Here is a 24,166-nt window from a genome sequence, read left to right as displayed (position 1 = left end):
CAGGGCCACATTGCTACAGCTGCATTTTTATTTGAAGACATACTAAGCACTCCTACTACCTCACTCAAAGTAGATTTGCACAAACTATTTAGATGTTGTTCTGTAGGCTCGAGCACTTTTGAAAAAAAAAGTGTGTTGTAGAGGGCTAACTTTTAATTTTGAATGACAGTTGAATGTCATTACGCCATGACAAACGGATATCACCTCACTGCAATTTGCAGCATTGGAGATAATACTTACTTCCTATGCAATCTCCGAGGAGCATGAATTATCTCTTATAGTCTCATAACCTTGGAAATCTATGGGAGGGCTGGCCTCTTCAATCGAAACGCGAAGATGGTACCATTTTAATTTAAGTGCCATATTTAAAAATACACCCAGGTTAGAAACAACTTGACATATTATCATTTAATCACTCTTTCTACACAATAGAATATATTTTCAAACTAATAAAGGTGAAGAATTTCAATGTAAGGTATTCTCTCCAGAAACATCTGTTAGAAAAGATAAGTAAATGTAACTTCTGCCTGTGAAGAAATTTCAATTGGCCTCATTAGGTTTCCATATTGTAAGACATTTACTAAAAAGGCTTCCCTGGTTTGAGTCTATCTACCCAGAGGGATAGTGTTTCCGCTCCGCAATATCCATCACTCCTCCCTCCACCCACCTTCTGTCTCCAATCCTGAAGCTCATTGGTAAAGTACGAGTGACTTTCAGATGCTCATCAAGTAATCATTCTCCATGTGAGAGTATAGATAGAGATAGAGTATAGAGTATAGATGGATATTTCAATCAGAGGTGTATCAAAGTGGACACCTGCTCTGCCTGCATCCAATTGCCACTTTTAAAATTAAGACTAGCAAGTAATAAGGAATGGGAATCTTTACTAGTTTCCTTCCTTCCCCCCCCCCCCCCCCCCCCCCCCCCCGGCCGCAATTCCTAGTACTTTAGCTTTCCAACTGCTCCCAAACTTAGGATAGTTAATTGACTAGAGACCAGAAATTGAGGCCAGTATGTTCAGATCTGAACTAAGTAATACATATTTACACAGTGAGCCATTGGAGAAGCCTCTTGTGGACAGCTAGGTTTAATATTCTTGCATCATTCGTAAGTTCAGTAACAATTGGAAATAGGAAGGAGTCTAATGCTAGTTCTCTGCAGTAGCCACCTTGCTCGGGGACATGCCAACCAAGTGGCTTTCTTCCCATTGAGAAACCAGTTGAGGTCTGGAGGCTGCTTTCTGACCTATGCTATTGAAGCCACCTTTACCAATACAGGAGTTCAGTCTATTGCATAAATCCAGAATTAAAAAATGATCAGAACTTGCAGGAACCATTTGTGTCGTACATTAATCAAATGCCTTTGGGTTAAGGCTAACCAATTTCACAGGGAAATAGTCCCATAGGTTGGCATTTTGGATCTCCCTGGCATTTTGGATTGCCCATCATATATATTATAGCCTAGCTGACCACAGACACAAACCTCTGACAGGGAGTGTCAAAACACCAATGTATCACACACACACACTCACGTCATTCCCCAGAAATTTGGACGAAAGTCCAATCGGTATAAAATCTAATACCTTGACAGCATTTTAGAGAAGAGATATGATCATTCATTTTTTCCAACAGGATTTATGGAAATGTATATTACATTGAAAATACTTCGCACTTTAGATAAAAGTGACTCTCGCTTCAAGTGCAGGAAACGCTCGTATTTAAAAGGGACTACACACCTAAATTTCTGAAATGTGACAAAGCCAAGCACAGAAGTAATTAGATTTTAGAAGGTCTTTCCTTTTGAACAGGACCATAGACATTTAGAATACACTGTTGGCTTGTGCAGCAAAGTGCTGAATCAGTGCAAACATTGATGGTGTACCTTGTGAACATTGTCATCTTATGTAACTTGTTTTCCGTGCCTTTGTGGGGGTCGGAATGACATTTCCCAGAATTATTTTTCCCTGAATTGGATTAAGAATTCTTTTAAATCATTTTGCGTCTCCTGGGTGAATAATTGGCTTTTCGTGGGTGCGAAGCACTGAGATTTATGTCGCTGAGTTGTAACACAATGGATAAGACAAACACGGTGCACCAGCTGTTCATCGCCTGGCTGTCTTTATTTGTATTTTAATTGTTTTACAATTTTCATGTTGTAAATCTTGAAATTTAAGTTGCTCAAAATAGAGTCGACAGACAGTTCCACAGATGTCACAGCTTAAATCTCTGCTGGCCCTTTGCACTGTATGCTGCAACGGTAAACAACCTCCGGCAGAACAACTCTCAACAAAAGGGAACATCCTCACTTCTGACAAAAAAAAATGAACCCTAAGAATATAAATTTGGGACTTCAAATATTAATTTTCAAGTGTGCTGTTAATTTAAGCTTCAATTGATATTTAGATATAAGGATATTTATCCTGCCCATACATCCAAATTTTCTGTGCGTTATCTCGGTCTGTAAACCCTTCCTCTCCCCGACAACAACCCCTAACCCCTTATTTCAAGACGAGGGTTGAGCTTTGTGCCTTTAGCAGCCAAGGCACTGGGGTAGATGACTTAGTCATAAGTACCCCCCCACCTCCTCCCCCCCCCCCCACACTTGACACCCTTAAGATTAAAATTGTTACCATTATAGCTTTAAGATAATAGTATTTAGAGCAGCTACCAGGCTATTTTCAAAAACTTGTGACACTTTTCTGCAAACTTTGCCACTGTATGTTTATCTCCTCAGAGGTTACAATCTTTCCATGCCAGTTACTGGCAGCTGGCAGAAAACAAAAGACACCCGCAGAGATGAAAAGTTGTCAATATTGTGCCAGTCTTTAGCATACTAAATGTCTTTTGTGTTTGCAGCCTGGAATCTTCCCCAAGGAGTCTATGGTGAAAGGCAGGTTGAGGCTGCACAGGTTACAACTGAAGAGACAAACACTTCTTATTTCATGCTCAATGCTCAAAAGCTCTGCAAATCACCTGGCCACTTCACTACCCTTATCGTGCCTTAATGCATAAAAACTGTATTAAATAAGTCAAATTCTCATCCCTTAATTATACATTTTGAAAAAATAACTTTGTTTTGCACAAACTATGACATCTTTTCACAGCTTTTTGATCATATCTGAAACAACTCAAAGATTTAGTAATTGTAATTAATTTAGCCTGATTTCCGCTTAATATAGCCAAATTATAAATGTATTCTTTTTACAAACTCATTTATAATTTCAGTACAAATAATGTACTGTGGAAATCATTCCCCTACCCCACCCAAATTTCATAAATATTAGAAACTGGCATCAGCATTACAAAATAAAGATTAATTATCTACAATTGAACACCACCTCAGCAAGACACAAAGCCACTTTTCTGTTTTCCGTTTTTACATGGAGCACTGCGAATCACATCTGGAATGTATACTTGTACATCAAAATATTTTCCTTTAAAAGTTTACCCAAAATAGCAGTGAAAACAGTTTAGGGAAAAACTTTCTTTTCAGTTTACACAACGTCATTAGCATAAATGGTCAATACCTCTGGGAGCAAATTCAGATAAATGCTTTAAAATTGGTGGAGTGCAGGGTGTGAAATTAGATGCTAAAAGATGGGCACTTAAATAGTTTACACTGTTCGCCTCACAAGACCCTCACTACATCAGTTGGGATTGGTGGGGGGGGGGGGAGGAGACTTGCTCCCACATGGAGCAGTTAGAGCCAATAGCATGGATGTCTCTAAGGGGACACTAGTTAAGTACATATGACAGAAAAGCTTAGAATTTTACATTGGTTGAAGTAGGGCAGCTGGATGCTCAGGTAGAGCATTAACACTGGTACAGATCAGTTGGGCCAAATGACAGTCTTCCATGTTGTAAATTATATGGACAGATCAAAGTGGCCTTGAAGGATCAGTTCGGAGTCCAGTGCTGCAACTCCCCAAAATCACCCCTTTGCTTAACAAAATACTGAAAAGAGCAGGTGCAATTCAGGATCTCAGTTTGGTTGGCACATTGTGCATTACTGTAGCATGCGAGCTCTGTACCAGTAATACAGGTGGAGGCTGAGGGAGGGTCGGGGAGCATTGGCATTAAAATGCGTATCTGTAAACAGCTCACAGAAATAAATAAAAATAGCTGAAAACATGGTTAGTGATTTATGGGAAATCTATAATGTCCTGTCCCTGATCTGTTAGGGCCACAAGAACATTTCAACCAAACTCAAAGATTTAGGTCTTAATAAAAATAGGGATTCAGTGACAAAAATTATGTTCAATATAAGGATTAACTGCTGGGAAATGCATCACTATGTTTCAAATTAAAAGCTGATTCATCTACAATGTTAAACATGTCTTCTAGCTTGCATAGAGGCCTCAAAGCATTGTTAGACTGGTTGCTAAGCTGTCATATTTCAGCATGTTTTAACAGAAGAAATTACAGCCCGTAATACTCGTGCGCTAAATTAATTTCAATAGGGTTCTACATTCTGCCAGTTTAGCGCAGTCGGCTGGACAACTGGTTTGTGATGCTGAGCGTAATCAGCGGCGTGGGTTCAATTCCCGTACCAGTTGAGGTTATTCACGGAAGACCCGCCTTTGCAATCTTGCCCCTCGCCCGAGGTGTGGAGATTCTCAGGCTAAATCATCACCAGTCAGCTCTCCCCCTCAAAGGGGAAAGCAGCCTATGGTCATCTGGGACTCTAGTGACTTTACGTTACAGTCTGCCCGTACCACTGGTCATCACCAATTTACATGGGTGCATAAGAAAACGTCTTAAAATTAAAATTTCACTCACAGGTAACACTCTTACCCCTGATGATTCAGTAGGTAATAATATGCAAACAGGTTGCAGTTAAGGACTGCAGTTAAGGACTGCAAAGGTAAGCAATTACTACAATAGTTACAGAAGTGAGCAAAAGAGTGTTATAATATCCAAAATCCAATTTTGGGTTTTATTGCACATTTGAAATAACTGCTATAAGCCAGATGGGCAAGAGTTGTTCAATTTTAACCCAAAATTTACAATTTTGTTCTCTCATACGTTTTTCCTACAGTTTTTACAGTCACACTGAATTAACTTGGAAAGTTACCCATGAAGCAAGATTAATACCACGCAAGTGTTGAATGTGAAATTATCAGGATAGCTTCCATCTTGTGCTTTTGTCCTCCGCTTCAATATCCTGAAGATTACTGCCCTTCCTTCACAGTGAAGCAGTGGTGACACTGAAAACAATCGCAGCAAATGCAGCGATGCATTAACTGCACAGATTTAGTAGAGCAGACTAACTGTATGAGAAAATTTTTTTTACATTCTGACTGCCGCTCAATTAACCAGATTCAAGACAATAGGCAACGGGAATAATGTAACAAATGGCACAGTCTTCACGCAGTCAAAATACCTACAATAGCAAAATATACCACAATACTAAAGCTGATAAAATGCTCTAGAATTGGTGTGGTGGGAGGGTAATTATTTAGCACAGTGTTACATAAACATTAAGTTATACTGTATTCAATAGGAAATACATTCAATGTAAATAATGCAGTTGGGGTTTTATGTATATCAACCGGTTGTTAAGTCTAATTCAGATTACTTTTGTGCACCCTGTTTTTGGTTAATCCTTTACCAATAGTGAATTTTCAATGTTTTAAAGACCTATTTCCAGATCACCATACATCCACATTTGGATGTTCATGATCTCTCACTATGGTGAAATCATTTAGTTAAATAAGTTGCAAACGGAGTTTAGTTCAGATTCTGACAGACGAGTGGACCAACAGTTTAAAAACATGCGAGGATGGGGATTAGTGTAGAAACTACAGTAAATACCAAAGAGTTATAATCCCTGCTTCTCCAAAGCAAATCCTTAGGAATTAAACAGACAAAAAGAAACATACCCTGACCGACACAGTAAAAGAGGGAGCACCTTTATCGGGTGTTTGAATGATTAAAAAGTCATGAAAATGGCAAGCATGCGAGAAGATTGCTGGACACTGTGCTTCTTGCAAAAAAAAAGTTAATTCCATTCAGAAACCATCGCCAGGATGCTGAAGCTCTTTCAATACGAACTTTTACACTATACAACCGGTCCAGGCACAACGCCATATTTTGAGCCATTGGAAAAAGTACTTCCAAAGTCTATTAGCAGCATGATCATCAGAATCAAAACTTAAAAGATGACAAGTCCTTCTTTTTTTTTGGGGGGGGGGGGGGGGGGGGGGGGGGGGGGAAAGAGGGCAAGAGTAAAACAGGCCTGAGCTTCAGCAGATGCCACTCCATTGCATAACTCCCTGTACGGTTTATGCCTTCAGTTCAGTCCTTTTATTCCAAGGCAACAGAAAACAAGTCTTCACTTCTTCACTATCTGAATCCTCTTGTATTTGCACATGATGATGATGATGCTGACCCATCTAAAACACAAGAGGGAGGGGAAATAAAAATAGTTAGATTAACACAATAATAAAAAGGTCAAGGAATAGTAAACATTTGCAATATTTGAATAAACTACACCATTTCTTCTCGGGGAAACTAGAGTAAGACACAAAGTTATATAACCAGGTGTTCCCACGTTGAGTGCCATTAGTGATGCGGATACAAGTGTGTCCCAAATCACTCTGGTTTCCGGAAGGGTTTTTCAGTTTCCACCTATTTGCATATCAAATACAAAGGGTCAAATGTTTGGTTGAAAATGGCGGCCACTGATTACATGGCAACTGGAATTTTCCATTCATCATGCGGCCCATTACTGAGGTCAGGGGTTGAAGAAGGCCTTAGGCAGCAGACCAGGAAGAGGATAGTGCTGCATCCAGCTGGGGATCTCGTCCCCGACACTCTCCCTGCAATTGTAATAGTTTTGGTCCCTCCATGATGGCAGCCTGGCAATTGAGGCCTCTTTAATTTACAAAAATGTTAAAGCTCTCGAGAGGGCAACTCCATCTTAAAGACACTCTCTTTTTCCTATCTGCAACTGCAGCTCCTGTGTCTGAGGGCTGCGTTACCAATTTCTCAGTCCAGGAAGGGATCTTATTGGCCTTCAGCCTCAAGAGCCTGCCCATTGTCCTGAAAAGGATGAGGCTCCCAGAGATGGCCTTTAATTGGCCCCCTATTCGAAAATCGTCCTCTGGCTCCTGGCACGGTCATGTGGGGCCTTCCTTATCCACCATTCCAGCACACAGCAGCATCAGGATCCACAAACTAAAACCTTTCATGAATCAGTGCAATCGTGCAGCATTTTAGACTGTATTTTAAGAAAAATTAGGCTTTAAGGAGTAATATTTGATTAAAGAATGTTGCACTTTCATTAACATAGTCAAAATGGGTTTCTCAATCAGTATCTAGTCCAGGACCTGCGAGTGACCAGATATGAAAAAACAGAAAATAACTCACAAAACTGCATCGAACCATATATTAGTTTCATTAATGTACAGTAGTCAGTTTCTTATAAGTTAACAAAAAATTTAAAAGCTTTTAAAAACATCCCTATTAGAGTTCTTGCACATCAGAAAGAGGGCAGCAAACAGGTGCAATTCGTGGAAACTTCAAGTGGCGATATGTTCATGGCCAGTTTTGACAGTGGAGCTACCTTCTAGCATGATGTGCATTTAAACCAGTTTATTTGCAATGAACATAACTTGCCAACTTGCCCTTGAAACTCCTCGATCTTTTGCATTGGTTTGGCCGGTGCAAACTCCAGGACACCAGGTCTTCATTCAAATCACATACTTTGCAATGTTACAAGAACAAACTTTGAAAAGATATGTTTAAGATTAAAGTCACTTACTAAACATTAGCTCCTCTCCAGCTCTTTTTCGTGACTGATCCCCTCTAATCAAATGAGAAGGTGGAAAATAAGAGTCAAAATCTCTCCACATCGAGACCAGAACAGTTCAAGCTACTTTTGTCAGTAGAAATAAAAAACATACGAGTGCAAAAAAAGATTGCACCTTCATATACTACTGCAGTTGCAGCTAGGAGAATAATAGGTTTTATTTATATTTTGGGAAAAAACATTAGTTATGAACCAGGTTATTTTCCAGATATCAAGATGTCTGGCATGTGGAGCATGTTTGTGGTATTTAGTTATTAACCTCTGCCTATCACTAGGCACTGAACAAGTGTTTCTCCATTAATAGTTGTGGCAATTATGGAAATTATGGCTTGCTTTTTCTCACAGTGCATGTTCATCATTCCATAAGGCTGAGCTACTTAACGAAACAAGCTTGGCTTAATGTGACTGTGTATACAATGGCAGAGGCAGATCCCAATTCCTCTGAGCCTTAGAACAACAAAACGTACATTTATATAGGGCCTTTAACAAGAGGGGATCGTTTTAAGGATCATCCTGAAGGAAGAAAGCGAGGTAGAGAGAAGCAGGGTGGGAACTTAATAAAACAGGCCACAGAAGGCATGAACACCAATGATGAAGCAATTAAAATCAGCGACACTGAAGAGGTCAGAAAGAGGATGGCAGGTTGATCAGAGAGTTTCAGCAGGAGATGAGCTAAGACTGGAGATGTTACAGAGGTCGAAACAGGTGGCCTTAGTGATGGGGAAATATGTGGTCTGAGGCTCATTTCAGGAGTCAAACATAACACCGAGAGTGGTTTAGTTTCAAATTGTTGCCAGAAGAGAGATGAAGTCGGTAGCTAAGAACTGAAGTTTTGAGCAGGGACTGAGAACATTGACTTCAGTCTTCCCAATATTTAATTGGAGGAAATTTCTACTCACCCAGTACTGGACATCAGGTAAACTTAACAATAGTGGAGGAAACATGGGCCGCACGGTAGCATGGTGGTTAGCATAAATGCTTCACAGCTCCAGGGTCCCAGGTTCGATTCCCGGCTGGGTCACTGTCTGTGTGGAGTCTGCACGTCCTCCCCGTGCGTGCGTGGGTTTCCTCCGGTTTCCTCCCACAGTCCAAAGATGTGTGGGTTAGGTGGATTGGCCATGCTAAATTGCCCGTAGTGTCCTAAAAAGTAAGGTTAAGGGGGGGGGGGGTTGGGTTACGGGTATAGGGTGGATAAGTGGGTTTGAGTAGGGTGATCATTGCTCGGCACAACATCGAGGACCGAAGGGCCTGTACTGTGCTGTACTGTTCTATGTTCTATAAACAAGGTGGTGAGGTAGGGCTGGTTGTTGTCAGCATACATGTGAAAATTAACTCTGTGCTTTTCGATGAAGTCACCATCAAGTCACCAGGAGTGGGGCAAGGATAGTTTCCTGGGGGGCACCCAAGGCAAAAGTGCAGGAGGGGGAAAGAGATGATAGGGCAGACGTAGATTCTAAAAAGACTCCTGAAGGAGAAAAGAGAGAAAGGTGGAGAGATTAAGGAAGGCAGATCCAGTGCTCACAAGGCCTTGTCAGCTGAAGGCCTGGTCACGAATGGTGTTGTGATTAAAATCTGGAACACTCAAAAGACCAGAATTGGAGAGTGTGCGTATATCTCAAGAGTTGTGGGCTGTTTGGGGTTACAAAGATAGGGAGTGATGAGTCCATTCTAGGCAACATTTGTGTCGACTGCTTCAAACACATGCAAGGACAAAAATAAAAATCCTTCCTCTGCAGCTGCCACACTTAAATTTTAACCATCAGTATGTTAGTCCAGCTACACATTTGGCATAACTTGCTTAAAAGTGTGCTATGCTGCAAGTTCCAACTGGAGAAGAACATTGTTGGAACAGGAAGGTCACAGCACCCAGCAATGATGTATGTCTGATTTGTCACATCAGTTGTTCAAATTGGCAATTTTCTTCAAATTGAGAGTCAGTCACACACTTTTTTTTTTAAACAGTGCAGAAGGAGGCCATTCGGCCCATCGAGTCTGCACCGGCTCTTGGAAAGAGCACCCTACCCAAGGTCAACACCTCCACCCTATCCCCATAACCCAGTAACTCCACCCAACACTAAGGGCAATTTTGGATACTAAGGGCAATGTATCATGGCCAATCCACCTGCCCTGCACATCTTTGGACTGTGGGAGGAAACCGGAGCACCCGGAGGAAACCCACGCACACACGGGGAGGATGTGCAGACTCCGCACAGACAGTGACACAAGCCGGAATCGAACCTGGGACCCTGGAGCTGTGAAGCATTTGTGCTATCCACAATGCTACCGTGCTGCCCAGTCAGCAGACCAATTGAAATGACCCGTGGGTAGGACATCTCTACTCTAAACAGGTTAATCCAAGAGCGAATTTCCGGTTGCGGTATCAGATGATCCCAGTATCCCTCCCTTTAAAAAAAAAATTACTTTGCATCTGTAGCAAAGTACAATACTCTGGAGCATTTAAATTGCATATTGCACACAAACAGATATTTGAACCTTCAGAGCTTCTTAAGCTAGGTTTGACATAACACTAATCTATTTATACTCTTCATGGTGTCAGCCCCAAGAGGTGCAAGGCTCCCTCCTCTCATGCACTGCTTGCTGAGCTAGTGCTTTCAGGAGAAAAGAGAGGGTAAACAATTGGGAAAGATTTACTACTTAAAATCTAATGGAGCTCATTACAGTAATTGGTGTTTACCAAAGCAAAGTTTACAACTTAAAGCTTAGTGCAGCAGCAACTGGAAAAATCCCAATTTTTTTCCATTTACGGGAAGTGGGTGTCACTGGGTAGTCCAGCATTTACTGCCCATCCTTAGTAGCCCTTCAGAAGGTGGTGGCAAGTTGCCTTCTAGAACCGCTGCAATCCCTCGAGTGTAGGTACACCCACTGTGCTGCTAGGGATGTTGCCCCAGCGACACTGAAGGAACGGCGATGCATTTGCAAGTCGGGGTGGTGAGTGACTTGGAGGAGAACCTCCAGGTGGTGGGGTTTCCAGGTATCTGCTGCTCTTGTCCTTCTAGATGGTAGTGGTCGTGGGTTTGGAAGGTGCCATCCAAGGAATCTTGGCGAGTTCCTGCAGTGCATCTTGTAGATGGTACAAAATGCTGCCACTGTTCCTCGCTGGTGGAAGGTTTGAAGGCTTGTGGAAAGGGGAGCAATCAAGCAGGTTGTTTTGTCCTGGAAGGTGTCGAGCTTCTTGAGTTGTGTTGTTGGAGCTGCACTCATACAGGCAAGTGGAGAGTATTCCATTACACTCCTGATTTGTGCCTTGTAGATAGTGGACAGGCTTTGGGCGGGGTCAGGAGGTGAGTTACTCATGTAGGATTCCTAGCCTTTGACCCGTCCTGGTAGCCACATTATTAATATGGCTAGTCCAGTTCACTTTCTGATCAATGGGAACCCCCAGGATGTTGATTAAGCAATAACATACTGACTGGAATATTCTGGCTGTTTTCACTGGTGGGACCATTCTCCTGCCACATGTTTCCTGGCGGCAAGAGATGCTGTGGCAGGACCGCTGCCGCCGGAAAACAAGTGTGTGGGTGGGTGAGGCTGTAAAATCCCGCCCAAGAGATATTACATTTGCTTAATTACTACAAAAGGCTCAAGGGAGTAACAATAGGCAACATCCAAAGCAGAGAAAAATTGCGACGGGTAAAGAATTGTAAATTAGGAATGACCATGAAACGACCAACTTAAGATGGAGAGGACTGAGGGGTTTAACCCTCATTGCTGTTGGACGTTATAAGGTCTCCTCTTGCTCTAGTTATAACAATGGCTGCATCTTATTGGTTGGGCCAGTGCTGCACACCATGAATATATTCTCAAATGTGCCAAAAACAGATACCTCAGCAATAAATCTTGCATCAAAACTGAAATACTTGGTTTTATTTTAAAATAATGAAAATCTATTTTTCAATTAAAGAAACATGTTCCTCCCTCGTGTAAAGACCAAATCCAGCAATCTTGAATTATAAACATATATTTTGTTTCAACCTAAACACACACAGAGGTAATCTATTGGCAAGTATGGAATCATGCAGTTTGCATCTCCTTTAAATTGGCAATTTACAATTGCAGAAGGTTTGATCGCACCTGCTATCAATTTACCAGCAAATACAAGGAGTTCTGTGTTTTAACCTATTAAATGTAGTTTTTCACCTTGGGAACAAAATTACCTAGTCTGGCCCACACTTCAAAATCAAATTGAAAATGAATGTGGAAACACATTTAAGGTTCAGTTCTATCACTGCGAGAAGGGACATTAGCAGAACAATTGATAAAGGAAAACAGGAAATGTATCTTTGTGATGGGTGTCTGAATAATAAGATTCCGCGAATTTATTTCGGCACAAAAACACAATGGGAGAGATTCTCCCCCTGCTCCGCTATTCCAGGAAAATAGCAGGAGAGCCCCTAAATGGGGTTCGCACCAGGCGCCGATTGGGGCCTGGCCTACGGCACTTTACGCAATCTGGTTTACGTCCTCACTGAGCGTCAACCATTTAAACATGCTCAGCCCATTAGAAGCCGGAGTCTCCTGGCATTCTCCGCCCCCGCCGGCTCAGCGCGAGGCCGATGGGAATCACTAGTCACAGAATTTACAGTGCAGAAGGAGGCCATTCTGCCCATCAAGTCTGCGCCAGCTCTTGGAAAGAGCACCCTACACCTCAGCCCACACCTCCATCCTATCCCTCACTTCCATCCTATCCTCGTAACCCCACCTTACTTTACCTTTTTTGGACACTAAGGGCAATTTAGCATAGCCAATCCACCTACCCCTTGCACAACTTTGGACTGTGGGAGGAAACCGGAGCACCCAGAGGAAACCCATGCAGACACGGGGAGAACGTGCAGACTCCGCACAGACAGTGACCCAAGCCGGGAATCGAACCTGGGACACTGGCGCTGAAAAGCCATTGTGCTAAGCACTGTGCTACCGTGCTGCCCGATTGGTCTCCATGACCAGAGACCAGACATCATGACCTCACCAGGGGGCTCAAATGCCATTGGAGTCCCCAGGTATTCGGGGACAGGGCGACCAGGTTGGCACTGCGTGGGTGCCAAGGGCACCATCAATGGGCGAGGCCTGAGAGGGGTCATGGCCATGAGTGGGGTGGGGGCTGGCCTGAAGGGGAGTCAGAAGGGGACGCATGGGGACAGGGCAGAAAAGGGTGGGGGAGGGGCCACCTTGGGTGAGATGAGGGGGGCATGATGCCTCTCTGCTGGAGAGTTTACTGTAGGGCTGTCTGGAGATCGAGGGCAGACAGGTCAAGTCACTAATAGTCACATTTAAATACCATAACCTTTCATTTAAAAATAATTGCTATTGTATGTACTTCAGATAGACAGTGAAGCAAAAGGCATGGAAATTATGTACAATTTATCCTGCAATTATACTGTTACACGGCAGTGACAGTTGTCACTTCAGATTGTTGCAAATATCAAGTGGAATTACTGTATTTTTTAATTTTAAAAATAGTAACAAGGCAACAATGAGCCAAAAATTGCTGAAATGACAGTTTGGGCAACAATGGCAGTAATTAAGTTCTTTACCTCCTCCTTGTCATTGCTCTATAATTTCTGCTGCAAATTTCTGGAATGTACATTTGTTACTGACACAGTAATTTCAATGTTGCATCTATGACCTTATGAACTTTGTACCCAATGGCTTAGCCATGATCGCCATCATGGAAGACTTGGTGTTATAGTGTGAAGAAAGTTCACAGCTCAATCACATGGCACTGTAAAAATCTAAAACAGTTGCCATAATTCATATTGAGGCAGAGCACTGCTGAGGTGAGTGCAACGTCTGAAAAAACTGCTAATCAAAATTTTAAAACTAACATTTTAAATATTTAGGAGTTTGCACAAACACTTTTCCATAGAAATATGTCTCAAAAAGCATCAAAGAGTTTGCAAAGCACTGGATGGGAGGAGATTTGGGCCTCCCTGAATTAAGTAGAGAGTCACGAGCTGCTGAATTACACGAGGTTGAGGACCCCCGCAGTTAGTATTCTAACATAGAGGGAAGTGACACAGATCTTTGTTAAAACCTTCACAGAGAAAACCTTCACAAAACAGAGAGCCAATGCAAGGAAAAGTCTATCGATCTGACCAGGGAGAGCAAGGTAAGAATTCTCAGGAAAGCTCTCTATTAAAAGCATAAAGTGTTCATGCATTTTTGTTTAATCAGTGGGTGAAGATTGGTTAGGCATTGGTTGGTTGCCTAAAAACAAATAAGTTGTAACGGTCAGTTGCCGTGAGAGGCAATCTCTCCACAGTGATGAATTTGCAGTTTTTTTTCTGCTTGAGAAGATGTCAATGTCTGCAAAGGAGTCTTTCACGCTCAGAAACTCATGTAACGTTCTATCTGTTTTCCGCCTGCAGAACAAATGGAGTGTCCAACAAGCCAGAACGGGTGCAGTCCAGAAGGTGGAGCCCTTGACTTAAACAGATTTCTTCACACCAAAGATAGGGACCTACAGTACCAAGAATTCGATGGTTTGGCAATCATGGATCCCATGGAAGGGGAAATCATATTGGCACAGTTAGGTCATTGCAAGATTCAAAAAGGTGCACCACAAAGTTACACACTCAAACTAGAGATTTATGATAAAGTTTAATGTATAAAAAAACAACTGGCAGATAGGATGCGGCTACACTTGTTAGAACAGCGTGGAATACTGAGTTTAGATCATGGACGAGTGTGGATTGGAGCACTGGAGAACACTTGCGCTCTCAATCATTTCTAATAAAGAACCTCGGAAAATAGCTTAATTGGGGGAACAACTCGAAACCATCAATTAAATATCTTATTAGAGCAAGTATAAAGTGGAACATGTAAAAAGCAAAACAGACAAAATATCACAACAAATGGCACTGAAATAGCCATGGCTGAGGTTGACAGGTCCATAGGCATTAGGAGACCGAACAGCCAGCATTCCTAATCACTTCAGAATGGCAATCAACAAAGCAAACAGGAGGCTGAATCGTATAATGATTTTTGGACCAGACTGAGCACTGTATTTATTTCTGGTAATTAAGACTAAAAGAAAACAAACACTCAAAACCACAAGAGCAGTTAACAGTAGAGATATAGTAGTCCCTCGCACTAAACTGTGAGATTAGACCAAAAGGCAAAGGTTCAAACACTAAATTGGGGCGGATTCCAGGTAGCTTTACTTCACATAATCAATTGTAGGTATTGATCACTTTATAAGTTATGTGCAGGTGAAAGTCATTTAAATAGAAGTTGGGAAACGGGACTGGAGGAATGGGGCAGCATTAGGATCTGTCTGGATAGATGAATAAATAACTTCATGAAAAAATGAACAGGTACATTTAACAGCTAACTGACATTCACTGACATGCAATTTGGATTCTGCCAGGGCCACTCAGCTCCTGACCTCATTACAGCCTTGGTTTAAACATGGACAAGAGAGCTGAACTCTAGAGGCGAGAGTGATTGTCCTTGACACCAAGGCAGCACTTTACTGAGTGTGGCAACAAAGAAGCCTGAGCAAAACTGGAGTCAATGGAAATCGGTGAGAAAACCCCACTGGTTGGAGTCCTACTGAGCACAAAGGAAGCTGGTTGTTGTTGTTGGAGGTCAATCATCTCAGTTCCAGGACACCACTAGGCAATCCTCAGGGTAGTGTCCTCAGCCCAACCATCTTCAGCTGCTTCATTAACGACCTTCCTTCCATCATAAGGTCAGAAGTGGGGATGTTCACTGATGACTGCACAATGTTCATCAACATTTGCAACTCCTGAGACAATGCAGCAATCCATGTCCAAATGCAGCGTGACCTGGACAATACCCAGGCTTAGGCTGACAAGTGGCAAGTAACATTCATGCCACACAAGTGCCAGGCAATGACCATCTCCAACAAGAGAGGATCTAACCATTTCCCCATGACATTCAATGGCATTACCATTGATGAATTCCCCCACTGTCAACATCATATGGATTACCATTGACCAGAAACTGAACTGGACTAGCCATATAAATGCTATGGCTACCAGAGGTCAGAGGCTAGGAATCCTGCGGTGAGTAAATCAACTCCTAACTCCTCAAAGCCGGTCCAGAATCAACACAGCATACGTCAGGTATGTGATGGAATAATCACTCCCACCCCTTGCCTGAATGAGTGCTGCTCCAATAACACTTTGGAAGCTTGATACCATCCAGGACAAAGCAATCCTCTTGATGGGCAGTACGGTAGCACAAGTGGCTAGCACTGTGGCTTCACAGCACCAGGTCCCAGGTTCGATTCCCCACTGGGTCACTGTCTGTGCGGGGTCTGCACATTCGCCCCGTGTCTGCGTAGGTTTCCTCCGGATGCTCCGGTTTCCTCCCACAGTCCAAAGATGTGCAGGTTAGGTGGATTGGCCATGCTAAACTGCCCTTAGTGCCCAAAAAGGTTGGAGGGGTTATTGGGTTACGGGGATAGGATGAAAGTAAGGGCTTGTGGGTCGGTGCAGACTCGATGGGCTGAATGGCCCCCTTCTGCACTGTATGTTCTATGTTGATTAACATGCCATCCAAAACAGTCACTCCATTCACCACTAATGCACAGTAGCAGCATTGTGTATCAAAAAGATGCACTGCAGGAACTCAAAGCTCCTTAGACAGCACCTTCCAAACTCACGACCACTTCCAGCTGGAAGGACAAGGCCAGCAGATACATGGGAACACCACCACCTGGAATATCCCCTCCATACCACTCACCCACCTGACTTACATAGAAACATACATAGAAAATAGAAGCAGGAGGATGCCCTTTGAGCCTGCTCCACCATTCATTATCATCATGGCTGATCATCAAATTCAATACCCTGATCCCGCCATCCCCCCATATTCCTTGATGCCCTTTACCCCAGAGCTATGTCTAATTCCTTCTTGAAATCACACAACATTTTGGTCACAACTACTTTTTGTGGTAGTGAATTCCACAGATTCACCACTCTGTGGGTGATAAAATTCTGACTCACCTCAGTACTAAAAGGTTTACCCCTAGTTCTGGACTGACCCATCATCAGGAACATTCTTTCTGAATCAACCCTGTCTAATCATGTTAGAATTTTATAACTTTCTGTGAGATCCCTTCTCATTTCTAAACTCCAATGAATATATTCCTAACTGACTTAGTCTCTCCACATGATAGTCCCGCCATCCCAGGAATCAGCCTGGTAAACCTTTGCTGCACTCCCTCTATAGCAAGATCATCCTTCCTCAGATAAGGACACCAAAACTGCACACAGTACTCCAGGTGTGGTATCATTAAAGCCCGATACAATTGCAGTAAAACAGCTCTACTCCTATACTCAAATCCTCTCACTATGAAGGCCAACATACCATTTGCCTTCTTTACTGCCTGCTGTACCTGCACGCTTACTTTCAGCGATTGATGCACAGGGTCACCAAGGTCTCGCTGAGTATCCACCCCTCTTAATTTACATTCATCCAAATAATAATCTGCCTTCCTATTTTTGCTGCCAAAGTGGATAATCTCCTCACAGCTCACCCTCCCACCTAACTTTGTATCATCTGCAAATTTGGAGATAATACATTTAGTTCCCTCGTCCAAATCATTAATATTTAATGTGAACAGTTGAGGCCTTAACACAGCTCCCTGTCGTATCCCATTAGCCACTGCCTGCCAATCAAAAAAAGACCCATTTATTCTTTGCCTCATGTCTGAGAAAACTAGTTTTCTATCCATCTCAAGATACTACCTGCAATCCCATGTGCTTTACATAGTAATCTGCTATGTGAGACCCTGTCAAAAGCCTTCTGAAAGTCTAAATAAGCCACTACCACTGGCTCTCCCTGGTCAACTCTATTAGTTATATCTTCAAATAATTGCAGCAGATTTGTCACGCATAATTTCCTTTTCGTAAATCCATGCTGACTTTGTCCGATTATACCACAGTATTCAAAATGCTGTGCTATAAAATCCTTGATAATTGACTCCAGCAATTTCCCTACTACCGAAGTTATGCTCACTGGTCTATAGATCCCTGTTTTATCTCTACCTCCCTTTCGGAATAGCAGGTTTGCCTGAGCTACTCTCCAAGCTGCAGGAACCATTCCAGAGTCCAAAGAATTTTGGAAAATGACCAGCAATGGATCAACTATTTCTAGGGCCAATTCCTTAAGTGTGGGATAAAGATTATCAGGAAATATATCACTGTTCCTTCACTGTCACTGGGTCAAACTCTTGAAACTACCTCACTAACATCACTGTGTGCGCGCACCCACATCTCATGGACTACAGCGGTTCAAGAAGGTAGCTCACCATCACCTAAGGGCAATTAGGGATAAGCAATGAATGCCAGCCTAGCCAACAATGCCCACATCCCTTGAATGAATAAAAATAAATAAATAAGCAGCCATATTTACAACGGTAGGTTTGAAACATTTGAGTCTAAATCTTACCGGGCAAAACCATTCTGCATCAATTCTCGCTGGAGTTTTTGGTCTTGAGCAGCATATTCTGAGAGCTTGGATTCCAAAGCAGGGGGAAGGATATTTGGGATAAATTTAGAAAAAAGACTTGGTGCCAGCTGTGCCCAATCTGAGAAAATAATATAGAGACGAAGAAAAGGTATTATCATGGTCAGTATCTGTATTTTATAGCAAACGCAATTTGTTGTAACAACGCATAAAATTATGTTTCCTATTTTTGTCTCCTGATTGTATGCATTTCCCGATGATAATAAAGTTGGTGCCTTGAATGAAATCTACACCAGATTTTGCTCTTCCTTCACTTATCCTTCTGAACTGGGAGGCAGAGGATCAAAGCTCCGTGAATAACTTAAACATAAAGCATCTCCATGACAGCAAGCACCTCATACAACAACGAATGGAAATACAGAAACTGAGTACGGAGAACCATCATTTTGATTGTTAACTTAATTTCACACCAATGCCTTGATAAGGCAGCTGCGGCCTGCAATGTCAGAAAACCCTGCAGAAAGAGCTTCAATCCAAGTAGGAGCAAATGTACCTTCACTAAATTAAAGTCAATGCAGGGAAAGCCAGCTTTCGCTACCACTGGTTAGCTATAAAAATTCATAACGTTGAGAAATAAATGGAAATAAAACTTGATGCCTGACCCAGGTTTCATCATGATAAATAGTTCCTTTTTTTTTAATAGAAATATTATTACTTGTCTCAGCCTTTTTCATTCAGTGAGAGTGAGTGGGCATGATGGGTTGAGTAGCTACTTCAGTGCTGTATTATACTTAAGGGAAAAATCTTCACTGGAGCTTCATTCTACGTGAAATGAATCTGATTACATGAATATCCATCAGGTACTAAACTTTGAATCCTGTGTACTCAAAAACACTTGCAATTAGTTGCAAGTTACCATCTGTTTTAGCAGCTGTGAAGTGAACATTTTCAACTATATCTTCATTCCTAAGGATTTTATAATGTCTAGCAAGAAATAATTCTAATCACTGGTAAAATATTGAAACCAAACAAATATTACATGAACCAGCAATTTCTTTGCAGCTGAATATCTGTCAATGCCACTTTAACAAATACGGACATTGCACAATACGGCTTGTATTGAAATTTGGCTTTCATTCTTATTTTGCACCCTTCCTTCTCGCTTTCTGAAGTTCACAATTTACTCTGCATGTGCAGAAATTAATTTCCACGTGTAATCGACAATGCTCTTAAAAGTAAAATAACATGAGGGGCAAAAGTAGAATAGATGGCGTGCCATAAAACAGAATTTTTTCATTAGGGTGGTTCCTGCTGAAGTTCATGCCGATCTGGCTAAAGCCAGCTGACGAAGCACAAAATGCAAGATTAAATGTGGGACCCTCCGAGCCTGTGGGATTCGGTGCATTTATTGACTGAGCCATCAGGGCGATTCAACGTTTCAAATTATCTGTTGAAGCGTATCTAAAACTGAACTGAAATATTTTTAAAACAATGCAAAGATATCCCAAGATAGATTTTGACAACATCCTCCTCTTACAAATCTGCATTATCTTGAGAACTTCTTGCTAAAACTTACAATTGTTAAAGTTGACAGAAAACAAATTAAATAGTTTGTTTTTAGACTAAAAGATGTAAAAAGTTATCTTTGAATGGGCAAGTTAGTTTTTATACAAAACAATATTAAATTTATGTGGAAAATTAACCAAATTTCTTGTACTGCACTCTCAAAACTAAAAATTCCCATCGATGTTACCAAGATATCAGAGTAAACTTTCCTCTCCACTAGGACAGTAAAGATTGGATTTATTCCAGTATAAAATGTATTCCTTCTTTGATAACTGCTCCATTCTTTTCCTGCTGCCATCTTTAAAAACTGAGCTACAAACTAAATTGTAATTAGTGACTACATTGAGAACTTTTATTTGCTCTTATATTACATACTAAATTATCATTTAGCTGATCTTCACAGCTTTGTATTTTTTTCCATGATTTTTGGTTTGTGATTATAATACGCGACATTTGGTCTAATATCAAAAGGATAAATAAAACATCACATGAAGTAGCTAAGTGAATGGTCACAAGCTTATTGTAAATTTGTTTCAGAATATAAGGGAATTAACCTTGTTCAACATAACACTGTTCAATGCTCCTTCGAAAATTCCTAAGCACTCAGTATGCAAATTATACAATATTAACATCTCATCACTTTATTTCCCAGAGTTAGATTGCTGCCAGCATTTCAAATTATTCACTTAAATGCCCACAGAAGAAATTTGTTTGACATTCTGCAGATCAGCAAGCTCGTTTTTCTTCCCATTTCAAATTGCGTATTTAGATTTTCACTGTCAAAACACCGGACAAGAATTAAACAGGTTGCACTTTCAATTTTCCACAATAATAAATCTCAACGGCATTGGGGATATGCAGACACGCATAGGACTTCAGATATACAAATCTGTAAAAGTGGAAAAAAGTTGGTAAAGCTATGTAGAAGGAATCAGATTTCCTATAAAGTAATAATAATCTTTTATTGTCACAAGTAGGCTTACATTAACACTGCAATGAAGTTACTGTGAAAAGCCCATAGTCGTCACATTCCGGCGTCTGTTCGGGTACATGGGGAGAATTCAGAATGTCCAAAATTACCTAACAGCACGTCTTTCGGGACTTGTGGGAGGAAACCGGAGCACCCGGAGGAAACCCACGCAGACACAGGGAGAATGTGCCGACTCCGCACAGATACATGGGACAAACAGTTCAAAAAGCAAACGGTAAACTAAACCTGTACAAATTTTTATTTTGAGCACAGAATATTGTGTCTAGTTTTGCATACCTACTTACTCCATGAAGGTTTGGAAGAGATTCTCTAATGTGTAACTATGATGATAGTGATTAATAAAACTAGAAGTCAGGATATATTAGATCTGATAGAAGTATTCAAATTAGAAATGGGTTGAGAGACAAGTAGGAAGAGACCATTTCAACTGGTTGATGAAACATAAATTCAAGGTCACCTAAAGAATAAAGGGAGAGTTTAGGAGAATTTGTTCAAACCACAGATTTATAGCAAGTCTGCTTTAGTTCAGAGATCTTTATAAAATGTCAACTCTGTCAATTACTGCCAGGACAAAGCAGTTGACATTTGCTCATGTTAATTAACTACCACTTATTCAGTCTTCTGAAAGCCAACTAGCATCCTCTACATATTTTCCAATTTTTTTACAAGTTAAAGCAGTATTTTTTAATCCATTCTCATATCTCACGTGTCATTATCATGGCCCTCAAGCAAGAGGTGATGGATCGAACTTGGAACACTGCAATCGATAAGGTGATGGCATTCTACCAGTAATATTGGAGGAGTTCCTTATTTTTGATGCAGCAATGATGATGGAACAGTGATACATGTCCAGCTGGGAGGGCATGCAACTTATACGGGAACTTAAAGGTGGTTATATTTCCATGTACTTCTTGGCCTTACCTTTTGAGGTGAAGGAGGCCGGAGGATTGGGGTGTTGTTGAAGAAGTATTGGTGAGTTTCTGCAGTGTATCCGATATCGAGTGTACATACTTCAGCCACAGTGTACCAGTGGTGAACCGCGTTTACACTGGTGAATTGGGTACCCAATCTATGAAGGGCTTTGTCCTAGATGGTATCAAACTTTTTGACATTGTTCCAGCTGCACCAATTCAGCCAAGTAGCCCAATATGTAATGCAGCTCCCAAAACAAGTCAACTGGCCCTCGGTTCTGGTTGCTCCCAATCCTAAACCCTTATCCATCTGGCTGCACCTGCATCCTCTACAACTGGGCTGCATGCTTCGCTAGATGCTCCTCCCTGCCCCCATCCCCACTCGGATCAGGTTACCTGAAGCTGGAATGTATGAGCTGCTGTCTCCATGTCCAGGAGTGTATGAAATATGGTTATGAGATGACCCAGCTTCCTGCTGACCTCTGGCGGTACATCGTCATGGAAGGCCCTTACATGAAGAGAAAAGGAACATGTACCATGGTGACCGAGTTGAATGGTTAAGCACAGTAACAGTGCCGATGCATTGGATTCCATGCTGCTGGGAAGATATGCCTGATGCACTACTTAATGAATGAGTTTACAGGAGTAGCAAGCAGAGGTTAGATGACATTTGCCTTGTGTGTGGATAGCACAATCGCTTCACAGCTCCAGGGTCCCAGGTTCGATTCCGGCTTGGGTCACTGTCTGTGCGGAGTCTGCACATCCTCCCCGTGTGTGCGTGGGTTTCCTCCGGGTGCTCCGGGTTCCTCCCACAGTCCAAAGATGTGCAGGTTAGGTGGATTGGCCATGATAAATTGCCCTTAGTGTTGGGTGGGGTTGCTGGGTTATGGGGATAGGGTGGAGGTGTTAACCTTGGGTAGGGTGCTCTTTCCAGGAGCCGGTGCAGACTCGATGGGCTGAATGGCCTTCTTCTGCACTGTAAATTCTATGGTATTTGGGGGGGGGGGGGGGGGGGGGGGGGTATAGAATTAAATCAATTTTCTAACACTAAAGACATTAAATACAAATCACTAAAATCATAAAGGGCAAAATGACTTTCATCTGATGAAAACAAAAACAAAGGGAATCAGTAACCAAGTCTTAGAGCTCTGTGCAAATACACATCTGTATTATGCCTTCTGCACAGCACAAAAATACACTTTTTCTGAAAGCGCATCAGTGGAACCAACAAGGAGAGAAGCTGTGCTCTCAATTAACCTAATTTAATCATGTTAGAATTCATCTTCTAAAAACACTCCAGAAAATTAAACACCATTAGAAATTGTCATCCAGGCAACAGAATGACATAGGTCTTCTCTTCCTCAGGATTTATTCTTCGGAAAATGCAATTGTTTTTTGTGGGTGTTAATAACAACTGCCAAATAAAAGCCTTTAAATTTTCCCTTCCATGAAGCCTAATGTAGCCACCTAAGATGGACACTGGGCTACAAAATGAGGAACTGCTAAGGCTGCAGGGAGAAAACAGTCTTAGCCAGGACAAGCAGTTTGCAGAAGGCTAATTAGCATTCTGCACGCACAGAAACCAGTTTATGGCCAGGTGCAGAATCTCAGCTAAAGGTGTAAATGGCAACAACGATTTGCATAGTAATGAGGTGATCCAGATCTGGGCCCACACAATAGAAACATTTAGGTTTGAATGGATACTTTGAGTGGACGCCCAGACGAAACGGCACCATAAGTATCCATCACAAAGCACCATAGAGACCGCCCCACCCATCGAGAAACGACCCTCAGATTGGGGGGTTTGGAAAATATCGATTTGGAGAAGATCCAATCGATATACAGCAGGTAGAGACCGCCCCGAAGAGGCACGGACTTTGGGGGGACCTATAAAGGTAAACCCCGCACATGGTCCGGTCTGTTGTTTTGGCTCCGGCTCTCTGCTGTCTTCATCGCTTTGCTGATACATCGCATCCTGACTCCAGTTCCATCACCAGCCGTTGAGCCACCAGCCATCGAACTGTAAGTTTCACCACAACGATCGCTACGTGAGCCAGACTTGCTAGACCCTGACGACCTTTAACACTTTGAGAGTTGCAGACCAAGAACGGGACGAAGGCCTCGCTCCCTGACCTTGCCTGTTCCTGTTTTAGATAAGTATTTTAGTCGTTTAGTTTAGAAGTAGCTTAGTCTCTTTAGTGTATGCATGTGTATTTATTATATTGGTTATAATAAATATCAATCGTTTGAACTTACTAATCGGTGTACAGATTTATTACTTTGAACCTGACCTTGGTATACTTGTGAGGTGTCTAAATACGGCACCTGGCGACTCCGAGCAGAATTACATACACAGAGCTGTAGTAGTGTTAAGCACACGGCCTTTAAACGGAGGCGTGTTAATACACTCCAATAAAACGCGTAATAC

The 24,166-nt window shown here is 41.9% G+C and overlaps 1 protein-coding gene across 1 annotated transcript in view; it reads right to left on the bottom strand.

The window, feature by feature from the left end:
- Positions 1-2,095: 2,095 nt before the first annotated feature.
- The window catches only part of cacul1 (CDK2 associated cullin domain 1), a 116,379-nt gene continuing 94,308 nt past the window's right edge, over positions 2,096-24,166 (bottom strand). Inside the window, 3 exon segments of the mRNA XM_038821380.1 lie at positions 2,096-6,394; positions 7,765-7,808; positions 18,253-18,391. Coding sequence (XP_038677308.1) covers positions 6,345-6,394; positions 7,765-7,808; positions 18,253-18,391 — 233 coding nt within the window. The 3' untranslated portion in view covers positions 2,096-6,344.

The sequence above is a fragment of the Scyliorhinus canicula genome, chromosome 16 (genome assembly GCF_902713615.1).
Source record: "Scyliorhinus canicula chromosome 16, sScyCan1.1, whole genome shotgun sequence".
In the NCBI taxonomy this organism is placed as follows: Eukaryota; Metazoa; Chordata; class Chondrichthyes; order Carcharhiniformes; family Scyliorhinidae; genus Scyliorhinus; species Scyliorhinus canicula.
Note: the sequence above shows the minus strand (reverse complement) of the source record. Positions and strands in the feature narration are given on the sequence as shown.